The 16,351-nt window shown below is 36.8% G+C and overlaps 1 protein-coding gene across 2 annotated transcripts in view; it reads right to left on the bottom strand.

Annotated features, from left to right (window-relative positions):
- Positions 1–16,351, bottom strand: part of LOC126470282 (uncharacterized) — a 137,326-nt gene that overhangs the window by 30,382 nt on the left and 90,593 nt on the right. For both annotated transcript variants that reach the window (XM_050098032.1, XM_050098033.1), the window contains one exon: positions 4,720–5,018. In XM_050098032.1, the coding sequence (XP_049953989.1) occupies positions 4,720–5,018 (299 nt within the window). The remainder of the gene's footprint in view (positions 1–4,719; positions 5,019–16,351) is intronic.

The raw sequence follows: 16,351 nt of genomic DNA, 5'->3' as shown, positions 1-16,351 counted from the left end.
GGGAGGGAGGGAGGGATGGAGGGGGAGAGAGAGAAAGAGAGAGAGAGCGAGAGAGAGAGCGAGAGAGAGAGAGCGAGAGCGAGAGAGAGAGAGAGAGAGAGAGAGAGAGAGAGGGGGGGAGAGAGAGAGAGAAGGGGGTGAGGGGGGGGATAATAGGAGATGGAATTTCAAATGAAGGAAATATGGGGTGTAGCTTTCAGAACTGTAGACATATGCTTACCTTACAGAAATGGTTAATTTGCAAATTAGGAGACTTTATTTAATATACTTAAACAAAACTGGATAACAGAAAGAGAATGGTCATTTAAGAACACATTAATCATCCTCACAAATTAATTTATAACTGGACTGGGTAAAGGTAACAAGCAATGGGCAAAAGGGGAACAGCTCATCAACTTCTACATTTGAGCTATCAACACTGAATTAATTTGGCTTGCTACCTGAAGTAGGAGGGGAAGAGCCTCATAGAGCTGTAGGTTACAGTAGGGCGCAGCAGGCTTCTAGCCAAGAAACTCAGCATAGGTCGGTACCAAAAGAGAGTAGGAAGATAAGAGTCTTGCTACTAGGTAGTAGCCATGGGAGGGGTGTAGGCCAGCTGGTGCAGGAAAAGTTAGGAGCACGGTACTAGGTCACAAGTATTGTAAAGCCAAGTGCTAACCTTAGCCAGGTGACAAAGGACACAGCAAAATTGTGCAAAGGTTTTGGCAAAGAAGGTCATGTTATTAGAGTAGGTGCAGTAGTACACACCCTGGCTAATAACAGTAATTACAGCATTAAGGGTGACTTGGATAAAATAGGAGTAGCAATTACACACACAAATGTGAGTTTCATGGAGATCCTGCAGCTCCATGACCAGTGATGGGTTGATACTGGTGTAGGTCGTGTTAACTCTGAGTTGAGCATGTTATTGCTGACTGAAATGAATTCTCATATGAGTGCAGTGCCCGTTACTACAATTGGGAGGTGGGGTTATACTAGACATGGCCTTCACCTGAATAGGAAAGATACATTGGCTGAACTTCTTGCAGGAAATATACGGGAGGGGGGGCACAATCACACAATGCAAGGTCCCTGTGGTTACTGGTGTCAGAGGGCACATTTTTTAAAGTTAGAATCAAGTTTCAGGCACCCTGTTTTGAAAGAAGTCGCTATAACAGGACAGCCCCACAAGAATGCACAGAAAAGTAAGGTTAGCTTATTCCACCAAAATATTAGAGGATTGAGTACTAAGGTGGAAGAGCTTCTTGCCTCCTTGCAAAATTTAGAAGAAAAGATAGACATCCCATGCCTGTTTGAGCACCACATAACCATGGGGTTACATAAGTTACATATAAAAGATTACAGTCTAGCAGTTTACTCATGCAGAACTAATAAGGGAAAAGGAGGAGTTGTTGCATATATTAAGACAGAACACAAGTTCAAAAGCACTGATGCAAGCAGATTTTGTAGTGATCAGCACACAGAAGTGTGTGCTTGTGAATTAATGCTGAAAAACAGTTCACTTTTAATTGTAACAGTATATAGATCCCCACTGGGAAATTTTGAATTATTTATGAGGAACATGGATTCCTTACTGCGCTGTCTGTCAGATATCAGCAAGCAGTTTTTCTATAGGATTCTGATAGGAAAAATGATCTGGAAACCTTATTTGGATCTTACAATTTGCTCTCAGTAGTTAACTTTCCAACACGGATGGATAAAGGCAGTAGGTCCCTAATTGATAATGTTTTCTTTGATGAGGCACAAAGCAAGAAAATCACCGTTTACCCAGAAACAAATTCTGTCTCTGATCATGATGCACAGTTAATCAGGATAAATGACATATTGCCTTACAGTGTGGATATACCTCAGTGGAAGTCATTCAGAATCATTAATGACTACAGGGCAAATGTTTTTAAGAGTAGTTTACATGAAACAACCTGGGACGAAATTTTAAAAGAACTAAATGCCAATATAAAATTTAATGTATTCAATGGTAAATTCACATCAGTATTAGAAAATAGCTTTCCATATAAGCTAATCAGAAGGGACATTAAACATCCATGTAAAAACCCACGGATCACTAAGGGGATTAAGGGATCTTGTGAAAGGAAAAGGGAAATTTATCTTTTGGCAAGAACAAGTAGAGACCCTGCAGTAGTTGCACACTACAAAAACTACTCAAAATTACTAAGAAAGGTTGTTAAAAAATCAAGGAACATGCAATTTATGTCAGAAATCAGTACATCTGACAACATAGTTAAGGCAATATGGAATATAGTGAAGCAAGAGACAGGACAACCAACCACAGAAGAGTATAACATTACTACTGAATTGAATGGAAGGGCTATAAATGACAAGTCACAGGTAGCAAATGTATTTAATAATCATTTCTTAAACATAGTATAAAGCATAGGGACCTACAGTTCTAGAGAGATAACAGCAATATGTTGAAGAAGTAACTCTCTTAAAATTACATCATATGAATGTACCATCAACTTCTACTTCTGAAATTAAGAGGGTCATACATTCTCTCAAGAATAAAAGCTCTTCTGGTTTTGATGGTGTTTTCAATAGAGTACTAAAGATATGTTCCATACAATACGTCCAGTATTGTCCGAAATATGTAATGCATCACTAACTCAAGGTATTTTTCCAGAGAGACTAAAATATGCCGTTGTTAAACCCCTCTTTAAGAAAGGTGATAACAGAGATGTCAGTAACTACTGGCCTATTTCATTGCTGACATCATTTTCCAAAATGTTTGAGAAGGTGATGTATTCTAGAATAGTATCTCACTTTGGCAACAATAATATCTTCAGCAAATCACAGTTTGGGTTTCAGAACGGTCGCTCTATTGAGAATGCCATTTTCATGATCATACACCAGATATTACGAGGGTAATCCCGAAAGTAAGGTCTCCTATTTTTTTTATAAGTACATAGACCTGTTTATTTCTACAATGAAATCACGATTTTTATGATGAGGTGAAAGAAGAGGTTCATAACTTTCTGAACAGCATGGCAGTAAGCTGGTATGACATGGGCATACAAAAACTGCCACAGCGTCTACAAAAATGCATTGACAGAAATGGTGATTATGTCAAAAAATAGCTAAATCTTCAAGCTGTAAATTCATGTAAACCAATGTAGAAATAAACAGGTCTATGTACTTATAAACAAATAGGAGACCTTAATTTTGGGATTACCCTCGTACAAGCATTAAATAACAAAATAGCACTGGTAGGTATTTTCTGTGACCTATCCAAGGCATTTGATTGTGTGAATCATAGTATACTCCTAGATAAATTGAAGTTTTACAGGATTTATGGTGTAGCCAACCAATGGATCATGTCACATCTAACCAAAAGAATGCAAAAAGTTGTACTTAGTAGTAATTGAACCAACAGAGTCCAGGGACATAATTCTGACTTGGGAGAAATCATGTACGGTGTTCCCCAAGGCTCAGTCTTAGGTCCACTACTGTTTCTCATATATGTAAATGACCTACTGTCTAATGTACAACAAGCAGAATTAGTTATTTTTGCAGATGACACCAGTATACATACAGAAATGGAAGAAATAGTGAACAAAGTTCTCAAAAGCATCATTAACTGGTTTTCTGCGAATCGTCTCATCCTGAATTTCATAAAGATACATCATATTCAGTTCTGCGCCTCTACAGGTACTGCACCAGTGACAAGTGTAACACATGGTGATGAAATAACACATAGGGCGGAAATTTCAAAATTTTTAAGTGTCCATATTGATGAGAACCTCAGTTGGAAATTTTTTTTTTTTTTTGGGAACTCCTAAAACAACTCAGTTCACCCACATTTGCACTTAGAATTATAGCAAATTTTGGGGAGAGAGAAATAAGTAAGTTGACATATTTTGCCTATTTTTATTCAGTAATGTCATATGGAATAATGTTCTGGGGTAACTGATCTTTATGAAAGGTCTTCATTGCCCAAAAATGTGCTCACCCATGACCATACTGTGGACATCTGTTTAAGGAGTTGGGCATTCTGACTGCTGCTTCACAGTATATTTATTACCTCATGAAGTTTGTTGTAAATAATTCACTACAGTTCAAAAGGAACAATGAGGTACATAATTACGGCACTAGAAGAAAAAATGACATTCATTACTCAACATTAAGGTTGTCTTTAGCACAGAGAGGGGTGCACAACACTGCAACAAAAATTTTTGACCACTTACCCAGTGATATAAAATGTCTAAAAGACAACAAGGTAAAATTTGACAATAAATTGAAAAAGTTTCTCCTTGACAACACCTTCTATTCTGTAGAAGAATTTTTATGTTTTTAATGTGTAAAAGTTGGTGGGTAGGAACTGCTAACTCAATCTGTAAATATCGTTTCCATTTCAAGGAAAAAAACAATAATTATATGGTGATGTTTAGAGTACAAATAGATGTACAAATTAATTTGCGATATTAATACAAAATGACTCGATCCACATCATGACAATTTATCATGCAAAATGATCCATGGAACATGAAAATAACTAATTTACTAAAATTATTTCACAAGTTATTCCAAAACACATGTAACATTACTTTACAGCTGCAGTAGTAACAGTGCTGGATATGCAATAGCAGTAAGGTGTGTGTGTGACACACACACACACACACACACACACACACAGAGAGAGAGAGAGAGAGAGAGAGAGAGAGAGAGAGAGAGAGCACACTTTAATTGTCATTAAAGAGTACTTACGATATGATTATGGTTTGCCCGCACTCCACAATAGTATGTTTTTTTTCCTGAACAGTAAGCTTGGCACGGCACAAACTTGCTGAACGTTCTATGATTTGCTGTGGAACTACGTGTGTATCAGCATCTTCAATGAGCACCAGATATCCAAAGCTTGTCCAGCATTCTCTTGGTATATCAGTTGATCTCAGATCTCGAGATACATACATCTGACCTTTAACTTTTTTCACTTTTTTTAGTTTTTGTCTTCTTCTTCTTTTCATATTATTATTTCCTTGTTCAGTGTAAAATTCTTCTTCTGACTGGAACAACACAATCTCGCGGTAACAACTTTTCTTTCCTCTTGTCTGATATATACTAGCCATAAGGAGTAGTTTAACTGCAGTTTCTAAACATCAATAATTTATATGGAATAATATTCATATAATTGATGCACTTTGGAAGAGTAAGTATTTCAAAATTTGTGATTTATAAAGCTCAATAAAATTAAATTACAATGCTAGATTAAAAACACACAATTTCCTGATATTTTAGACATTTCTGAAATTTCCTGAGATTACCCTGATTTTTCCACGTAAAATGTAATTCCCTGAGATTCCAGGTTTTCCAGAAAAATCACCACCCTCTTTTTACATAGTTTACACATAAGAAGCAAGCTAGTTAGTACTAAGAATCTGCCTATATGCTTTTTTTATTGTGAAAGAAAAGATGGTTAAAGTATAACATCCAATAGATGGTAAGGCCATTAGAGATAAAGCCCTAGTTTATTTGATCAAGGATGGGAAACTTTATTGGAAGAACTGTTTTAGGATTCTAATGCATAACTACCCATTACAAATTCCAGCAGCAGCCCTAATAATGACCACATTTCAGAACCACATATGAAGCGGTGCTGGAAGTATCAAAACACCTACAAAAATAGCAAAGGAGTGGGGAGTGTTGTAATTCCAGCTGAGATACTAAAATACGGAGGAGAAGCACTGCACTCATGCTTTTTTTCCTCCCTTTTCCCCACTTGATACAGGTAATCTGTAAAACTGAGACCATACCAACAGAACGGTAAGAAGCATTAATAGTCCCTTTACATAAAAAAGGAAACTTCAGAAATTATAGGGGAATATCACTAGTTAACACAGACTATAAGATTTTATCTTTTTTATTGCTAAACCACTTGAAACCATAGGCATAAAATATAACTGCAGATTATCAAAATGGCTTTTGCAGAAATGGATCCACTACTGATGGTCCAAATGGCTCTGAGCACTATGGAACTTTACTTCTGAGGTCATCAGTCCCCTAGAACTTCGAAATACTTAAACCTAACTAACCTACGGACATCACACACATCCATGCCTGAGGCAGGATTCGAACCTGCAACCGTAGTGGAAGCGCGGTTCCAGACTGTAGCGCCTAGAACCGCCACTTCGGCCAGCGATCCACTACTGACAATATATTTGCAATCAAAACAATACATGAAAGACTATGGGAATGTAAACAAAAAATATATTAATTTTCCCACCATTTTATAAAAAGCTTATGACTCCATTCACAGGAAAGCCTGTTGAATGTAATGATGGACTTGGGATTTCCAATTAAACTCGTGTAATTACTTAAAAAAAAAAATTGTGCATAGATGATAATATAAGTAGGGTTTTGTGAAATGGAATAAAATCTGACCATTCAAAAATTAAAACTGGACTAATCAAAGGGAGATCCTCTACCCCTTCCTCTCTTTAATGTAGCCTGGGAGAGAGTTGTGAGGAAAGAGGAAATTCAAACTATCACTTGCTGGGATACTCCAAAGAAATAAAGTTGACATTTTAGTGTATGTAGATGACGTAGCGCTCATTGGAAAAAGTGAAGTAGAGATCAGACAATTATTCGTGGAGGTCTTAGAAGAACCATCTAAACTTGGTCTAAAAGTAAATGATCAGAAAACAAAATACATAGTAGTTCAAAAAGAGAGAGATTAACAAGACAACCATTCACATCTAATAATCGGCAAACATAAATTCGAATGCACTGAACAGTTCAAATTTCTGGGTGTAAAGATAATCAAACAAAATCAGACACAAGCAGAAGTGAAAATGAGACTGCAAAATGCTAACAGAGTTTACTATTCCACACAAAAACTTCTAGTGCTGAAACTGCTGTCAAGGAAAACTAAAATGAGAACTATAAAACACAATTATCAGACCAGTCCTAACTTATGGAATAGAAACATGGAGTTGCACTAAAATGGAAGCACACCAGACACAAATGAATAAGAAAGTTGTTTGTACCACATACAAGTATCTGAAAACAAAATTTATAGGAAACACTTTGGTCCATACTATGATAATGAATTGCGAAGCTGGAAGAAATGACACAACACAGAAAGCCAAATGCTATCACAACAAGCAACAATAATGAGCAAAGCAAATAGCAAAAGACTTAATGGGTGGGCCAACTGATGAGAATGAAAGATGGTTCAAGAATATTCATGGAGAAGTCATTTAACAAAGGACCAAAAGGAAGACCCAAGGAATACATGGATTAATGAAATTATAACAATATGCAACAAGATGTGCATAAATAATTGGCAGGAAGTAGCACAAGATAGAAGCATTCGGCACAGGAACTTCAAGTCGCTTAGAAGGAAAAGTTTTCATCTGAAATGATTTTGGAAAACCCAGTTCAAAACATGTTGGAGGGGGGGGGGATTAGTACACTGACCTTTTGAAATACGAATCTAGTGTGTTAACCATTGCATCACTTCACTTGCTTTGTCATGTGAAACATTTCTGTGTTGGAAATGTGGTTATTTGTAGTCTTACATGTTTTCCATTTTATGTGAGTGGTATCCCATTGTGTTAAGTTAGATGGGCAACAGTTGAATCAAATACTAATCATGCACTGACGTTTACAGCTGCATTTTACCCAATTCAATTTTCCTGTCTGCATACCTACTTAATAAAGGACAGAGAATACAAATCAAACTGCTGGGCATTATGCATCTTCCGATTGGGTGCAGTTGTTGAGGATTCTTTTTCTTGAGACTTTTATGGCTGACAACATTTCTATCCATGCGAGGAACCATAGTTATACTTTGTGCAGTGAAAGAAGAGCACTGACAGCTAAAAGCTGTGTTGCGAGCTTTCAACTGTGAAGTGCAAATGGCTGCTGTCTGTTCTGAAGCTAGGTGACAAAACAACAGTTGCCTCGAGAACTGTGGCAACACTGATGCATTGCAACAGAGATGTATACAAAATCATGTTATGTGATCAGTTGTGCTACACTGACATGTGGCAGTGGTATGCCTGTCCATGTACACATTCATCATATGTCTCGTTCGTAATTAGATAAATTGACATAAATAAAGAACTGAACAAGTTTAAACATATCTAAATCTACAGAAAATTATATTACAATAATTGTCTTGAAGACTGCAACTTGATCCAAGTAGCAAATCACAAGATATTCAGGTTTTAATCCAGCAGATCAATCTAAATTCACAAGTGATAGAAGCAAGTGAGCTCTGCCATCATTGCAGAGAAGGTTTTGAAGACAGGCTGACGGATATCAAGTGTGTCCCAAGCAAAAATACAGAGTGGTTCGCAGAAGCAGTCACCCCTTCCTTCTGACTGGGTGGAAGAGCCCAAAGTGTCATAAAAAGACAGAGGAAAAGTAATAAATGGTAAATAATGAACTGTAATAGTTAGAAGATAGGCAAAATTCTGACAGATCTCATTCAGCAAGTGTATCACATGGAGCTACCGATGGAATGTATTTTAATATCAGAAACATTAACAATTCTTAAAGATGATGGTGGGACGGATTTCTTGCCCAGAATGGGCAGCAATGGCGAGAACACATCATTGTTCAGGGGAACATGGGGGTAGCCTAAAGTGATTGGGCGCGGTGAGAAACGCAACTCCACAGTTGTGGCAATATATGCTTTGTCTTTGTCCATATTACATAAATAATACATTTGCAGATCGCAAAGGATGTGAATTTGGTGGTTATAAGTATTTTTGATTGGTGACAAATTCACAGACTTAGACAATGTCTGGCAATGCGAAAAGATTATGAGTCATGAAACCATTACAACAACTCAAGTAGATAAGTTTGGTGTCTTTGCTATTACAATGTTTACTGCCTCAAAGTTGTGACTTTATTGTCACTGATGACTAGAGACCAGACTATATGCATCATAAAAACCTTAAAATATGCGTGCAAATATGCATGAAAAATGTTTAAAAATTGGATGAAAATTGTCAAAATATGCAAGATCAAATAAAAAAAGGTAATTACTGCATGCATTATATCTCAAAGTCAAACCTGTGCATATCAATTACAACTAAGAGCACCAGCCACACGTAAAATCTGTACATCTAGAATGCTGATATAATTTTCTGAATACTTTCTCTTGAGGTTAGGAAGAGGGCCTTTACGGGATTATTTTCTAAAAATTTGCAAAATGGGGACGTATTCTGTGTTTCAATAATTGTTCCTCCTTTGCTATTGCCATTGGTAACAATCGGATGTGATGCGAGTGAGTTACAGTGAAACAATTGATACATACAGGACCAACATCAAGATATATCGCACACAGAGGGGCATGCTCAAAACTCTGTAATATTTAATTTAAAAAACAACTTACAATCATGAATTTTTTGAACAGCTTTAACTTTTAATTACTACTACTGGACCAAAGCATCATTTACAATTGGTTTTACATTATTCTACTATTGTAAACATAAATGGCCAAGTACTGTTCCAAATGTTCGGAAGTTCGACTGTGTCTTCGTTCACTCAAAACATTTTTATAAGCAAAAAAGGACCATTCTACATCAACTAAGGCAACTGGGAAGTATTTGAATTTGGGTGCTGTGTTGGCACTTAGTGTTTCTAGTAAAAGTTAACCAATCCCATTAATAAAACTATCATTTTGGCACAAGAGTTAAAAGCGTGAGTTATTGTTTAAAATGTTCTCAAACTTTTCTTTAAGTTTTCTAGGGAACACCTCCAGCAAAGAGAAGTTCACTAACATAACTAACATTAACTGAATAGATTCATTCAACTCTAAACCTTGAGTTTCAAGCTTTTTAATACTTCAGGTACATGGGAAAAAGAAGAGCTAATCACAGCAATGTCTTTTGTAATACCGGAATCATTAAAGCTTCGTTGTACTGGCGAACTGCCAAACCTCTGCACTATCGAAGTCATTTATTACCCCTCTAATGGCCTCGAAATGTTCATTGTAAAACAACACAGCTTCAACCCACATACCCCAATGAGTTACCTCTGGTTCAAGAGGTAAAGGAACATTCGGTAATTTTTCTTTGAAAGTCTTTATGCGATCAGGAGAAACACTTTCTTTGTGGATAACATCAGTTTATTTACATTCACAAACGTGGAACATACTTCTTCAGCAAGGCAATGTACTCCTGGAGCAAAGCACATCACATGAATCAAATTGGGATAAAATAATTGGGGGGCTTCTCCTGCTTTGATCATACAGGGAGCAGCATCTGAAATAAACACAAACACCCTTCCATCTGCAGAAGATTCTGGAAATATTGTCAGTATGTAATTTTTACGCAATGTTGATTCATCTGGTATATTTTGATTTAAGCAATATTTGCACATGAAGCCTTTGAGGATAGGGTTTGTAACTTTGTTAAGAGGAATATTGCTTGCAATGAATGCTTCACATAGATCCATGTTACACCGACTTTTTTGGTTACCTTCAGACAAACCCCTGCTACTGCAACCTGCTCTTGTCAGAAGTTGTTGTCATGGCCCTTTCTTCTGCATTCCTGTGATATGAAGACTTATCTTGACATGCTGGTCTATTTGAAACTTTTTTTTGCATGAAACGGTTTTCTAACAAACTCGACAATATAAAACAATTCCATCATATGTAAATGTTCCAGGATCGTCAGCTATCCCTAAAACAATGTTTCTTATTTCGGGTGGCATGGCCCACCTGTTCCTATTCCTCTTCTGTAATGATTTTGCTAGGCAGTGGCCTGCCTCTTGGTTAGCAACTGCACGCATTTCTATGTTGCGGTCAATCTGTGAGACATCAAAACTAGATCGAGCTAGAGAATGCCCATCTAAATTTTTAAAATATTGTAAACATAGAGCGCAAATATGCATCGTCACTAGTTTTTAGTTAAAATATGCAATAACCAGTGAAAAGGAGCCAAATATGCAACATGCAAATGCATATAATCCAGTCTCTACTGGTGACCCTTTGGTTGTGACAGGGAGAGGATTCAGTTATGTTATGTTTGTTGAGAAAATGCCAGCGGTGTGGTAACTGTGTGATAGCAACTGTGTGGCAGGCACAGGTTTCAAAACATAGCAGAACTGCGGCAGATTAGTATTGTGCATTCGAGAGCAAGTAACTTTCTCTTGTGTATTGGTAGTGTCAGGGTGAGAGTAAAAAGCTATATTCCAAAGAGCACTGTGAATTCTGACTTTGTGCAGCTGCTGTAACAATTGCATACCTATAAAACACTGGGCCTTAACAATACATTAAGCCTTTACCAGATTTGCCTTAGAGTCATTTACAGGTGTAACAACTCGCGAAGTGTTATTTTCATAGCATATTTGTTATCAGAATTCATATGCTGGTGAGCAACATGCTGGTAGCTGTCCTACAAGTCAATTTGACAGGTGGGGAGGGTGTGACTGGACTTCGAAGAGGCAGAATCAAGACAGGACGTCACTCACAAGATCAAAGGACTCATGTTAGATTACCACTTCCTGATACAGGCAGTTTACATGTGGTATGTCATTGGTTAGGGTTTGGACTGTGGTTATTTTCTCTCACAGTAAATCAATGTGTGTTGTTTTGATTGATACATAAAAGGATAAAAATTCAAATTTACAATGGGGATAGGGAAATAAGTTACAAGATGTGTGAAGCAGCCATGCTAAGCCCTATTCTTTTGCCATATGTAGCATTTTTCAAGAGCATTCATTCCCAGTTTTCGCACAATGCAAGTAACGACGTTTTTTGCTAATAACTGATCAATTTATGTGAGGTATAGCATACTGAAGACACAGAAAATTAAAGGCACTATTTAAAAATTAATTTAAAAGCAGTTAGAATTTATTATGTCATTCCTATGCAATAGGTCAACAACTACAGCACATAAATCAAAAGGAAAGACAAATACGATAACCAATGCTTGAGCAGCCAAATTACCTGGACTGGAGTTCCGATGTCTCAAATTACACTTTATTGCTTTTCAGGCTGCCCTAAATGATTACTGATGATAACTCTGCTATCTCTGATGATAACTCTGCTACTGCTATACTAAGAACATTGCGTACACTATGCTTGTCTGTCCTCTTTTAGAATACTGCTATCCGTAGCAGATAGGATTGATGGAGTACACCGAAAAAATTCCAAGAAGAGCAGCACAATTTGTATTATTGCAAAATAGAGGAGAGAGTGCCACTGAAATGATACAGGATTTGGGGTGGACATCATATAACAAAGGCATTTTTCACTGCAGCGGAATCTTCTCACGAAATTCCAATCACCAACTTTCTCCTCCAAATGCAAAAATATTTTGTTGACACTGACCTACATGGGGAGGAACAATCACCATGATAAAATAAGACAAATCAGAGCTCATGCAGAAAGATATATATGTACGTTCTTTCTGCGTACTATACGAGAGTGCAATAATTCAGAATTTTGAAGGTGGTTCGATGAACCCTCTCTGCCAGGCACTTAAATGTGATTTGCAGAGTATCCATGCAGATGTAGATGTAGAAGTAGAGGTAGAGGTAGAGGTTGATCCTCATCCACCACACATAGTAAAATATATTACAATCATTATGAATACAAAATTGTGACAACAGCTTTACACAAGTTTCGCTCATTAATGAGAATGAACTGTGCTAGGTAAGGGACAGGAAAATTTCCCAATAATGATAACATGAAACATAACATGAAATTAGCAGTTTTCAGCAAAATATTGTAACATCAGTGATTTTTTACGGAATTAGTGAAATTTATAATTTTCCTGTATAAAAATGTTATAAATCTGAAGACGACAGTCTACCAATATTCGTAGCTGATACGTACTGAATGTTGAAATTGCATTTTGCCTTTTTTTTTCCTCAAGGCTGAAGTTCATCTACAATATTAAAATGACAGTTCATGTCCCAGGTTACGAATTAAGGTGTGATGTCAAAAAAAGCACCGAAACTGATAAAAAAATTAAGAGTGACTTTGGCAAAAATCACTAAATTTGGCAAAAAGTATACAACTTGGCAATAAACATGCTGAAACTGGCAGAAACATAACAGTGACAGTGATGAAAAATACCGAATTTATCAAAAGAAACAGTGAATCTGGGAAAACAGTAAGACTCAATCTGGTTAAAAAGGGTAACACTGAATCTGACAAGAAAGTAACACTGAATTTCACAAAAAAGTAACAATGAATTTGGCAAAAAGCTAATTCAGAACTTGGCACAAAAGAGCACCAAAATTGAAAAAAATAAACACTGGAGAAAAAAACATGTAACACAGAAAATGGCAAAGAAATTGCAGTGCAACAGGCAAAATAGCACCTAATTTGATAACAAAACAGCACCGAATTTTGCAAAAAATAGCCTTGGAATTGGTCAAAAATAATACCTAAACTATAAAAGTATAAAACCCTAAACTGAAAAAGTGTAAACACCTAAATTGGAAAAATATAACACTGGATTTGGCAAAAAGAATAACAAAATTGGAAAAAGTTACATTGAAATTGGAGAAAAAATATCACAAAAAAGGGGAGGGGGAAAGCATCGAAATTGGCAAGTAACAATGACAGGGAAAAATGAATTTGGCAATAAAATACTACTGAACTTGACAAAAATAACACTGAAATTGGTAAAAAAAAAAAAAAAAAAAAAAAACACCGAATTTGGTCACAAAATAAAATGATTTTTTTCCTATTGCTAGTGGCCATGTGTTTTCCACCAGTGTTTTCTTCAATGCAACCTATCTGAGAAGCAAGGAAGATTAAGGTTTAATTTCCCTTTCAAGATGAGATAATTAGAGATAGAACACAAGCTCTGGTTGGACAATGGTGGTGGAGGGAACTGGCTGAATTCTTTTCACTGGAAACACCCAAGCATTCACCGCTATCAGTTTAGTGAAACCAAGAAAAACCTCAATTAGGCTGGCCACATGAGACTTTAAATGTCATTCATCCAGAATGTGGGTACAGTGTGCTAAAATTGTCCCACCTAAGTCAGTAAACTGCTCACAAGTTCCTGAAGCATGCACAATATTGAGAATATTGCAGATGTACAAAGCTGAATTCCACAGAATACTCAGAGTTTACTCTATGACAGTCATTCCAAATTTCATAAAGCTAACACAAAAAGAACATTCAGAAGACAAATATTTTTGTTGTGAGTAATGTGCCTTACAAACACTTAGCATTTCAAACTGACAATTACATCTTATCTTTATTTTAAAAATAAAACATACAAATAATTAAAAGACTGCTTTTTGTATGTTTATGTTAAATTAGATTTCACACTATAAACCACTTTCCAGAATATGCAGGTCTAACTCCAACACCACCATCAAAATTCTGAATTTGTTCTGGGGTATTTTCCAACTGTTTTGGTACCAGCAGAAGAACGCTCCTATCAGAGCACAAAAAATGTGAATATTACAAAGGGTGTGACTTGAAAGTGGGGTACTTTCCTCAGCACCTTTTTCCCAAAAATTTTGACATGCAAACATATTCACTATTTTTTTTTTTCCAACATGCAACTCACCTCAAACTCCCACAAGCTTCCCTAAATGTAACTCACACCCATTAGTCCACTGCTATAAGTTATTCATACCTATCCACTCCCAGCTGCCCTTTCTCCTCACTCATTCAGCATCGTTCTCTCTTTGTCCCTCTCTGTCATTGTCTCCTGTGTCACAGTCACATTCCCTTCATTCTGTCCTACTAATACAGTCTCCAATCTCTGTCACTGTCTTGGTCTTTCTCTCTCTTACTGCTAATATCTCATTCCTTCCATACTTTCTACTACTACTGATGTCTCTCATACACTCTGTCTCTCATTATCAATGACTCTCACCTACTTCAACATTATCCCCTCACCCCTAGCTCTGTATCCTTCACTCTTTTCCTAGCACTGTTCTGTCCCTGTCAAGTATGTTCCATTGTTACTGTGTCCATCTTTTTCTCTCACACTGCCATTGTCTCCTTCACTCTTTCTATAACACAACCATTGTCTACTATCTTCCAGTATTTATTACTTTTCCATCTCTTTGCCACTGCCACTGCCCTCTTCTCTCTCACACCATAACAAAGTGCAAATATGTTTGCATACCAAAACTTTTGGGAGAATTTTTAAAGGTGCTGAGGACAGTAGAATGAGGCAGCTGGTACCCCACTTTTCAGTCAGAGTCTTTTATGTAAACATGAACATATTTGCATTTTTTCCCACACTGGTTCCTTCTTTTCTCTGCTGCACCAGGACACCTAATGCATAAGAAAAGAAATGTATTGGCCACTAAAATGTTACTTATGTGAAACTGAAATAATGTGAAACTAATTTTACACCTCAGACCGGATTTCATGCACCAATAAGTTTTACATATGCTTCAACACTACAACACGAGGTTCCCAGACAATAACAGAAACACTTTACAGTATATGTCTTCATGCTACCTCACTTTATAAACTACATTATCACGTCACACCAGATTTTATGTGTACAAGCAGGAATACATCAAATGCATCATAAAAATTACAGCCATTTCATGCACATAGCTGTCTCTGAATTTGCGGCTGGGTTTTGGATCCCAGAAAACGTGTTATTGGTGTTTCTCGATAATGGACGAAGATTTTTGAAAATGAAAAGGTTCTTCTAGAGAATATACCGTTAAAATTTGAGCAATTTGCTGAAGTTATTTATTATTTAGATTTCAGCTCATACCAGATTTTACATGCAGAAGTAGGGTAGCTTTTAATCTCTGTATCTTGGAAACACACAAAGATAGCAAGAAAATTTTCAAGGTAGTTTGAGATTGGAGTCTTAGGAATGTTATAAAAATTTCAGCCATTTGCTGCGCACAGCCATCTTTGGAACTCTCTGTTGGGTTTTGGCCCGCTTGTGACGGCAAAAACATTTCTCAGGAACCGTCCATTAACTAATGGTGCTTCGATAAATCCTATGAAGCCCACCGTAGACCATGTCAAATGCAAAATGAACCAACTGATATGCACCACTTGCCTAAGCAGAAGGAAGTGTGTAATTTTCTTTCTTTAACCCTGTACTGTAGGATACTGACACCAAGATGATCCTTTCGTTGGATATACAAATGGTCCCTTGCCAAAGGGCTATCCCAAACACCTAATCCTACATTTTTATCACCAACAGAACTTGAGGTAAAAGCACTGGAAAATTCAGTTTTTGTGCACGGCGTTTTGGAACATATTATGTACACATGCTGTCATATACACATCAATAAGGGGTGTATGGTCTTCAGTGGCTTAACACAGAGTAACTGCGTTTAGTTTGATTTCTTACCTCCATTTGTCTGTGTATTGCACTGAAAATACAGAAATGTGAATGGTACGTGCTGTGTGTTCTTTGGAAATGTC

This window comes from Schistocerca serialis, chromosome 3 (assembly GCF_023864345.2).
Source record: "Schistocerca serialis cubense isolate TAMUIC-IGC-003099 chromosome 3, iqSchSeri2.2, whole genome shotgun sequence".
NCBI lineage: Eukaryota > Metazoa > Arthropoda > Insecta > Orthoptera > Acrididae > Schistocerca > Schistocerca serialis.
This window is presented reverse-complemented; position numbering and strand designations above follow the sequence as displayed.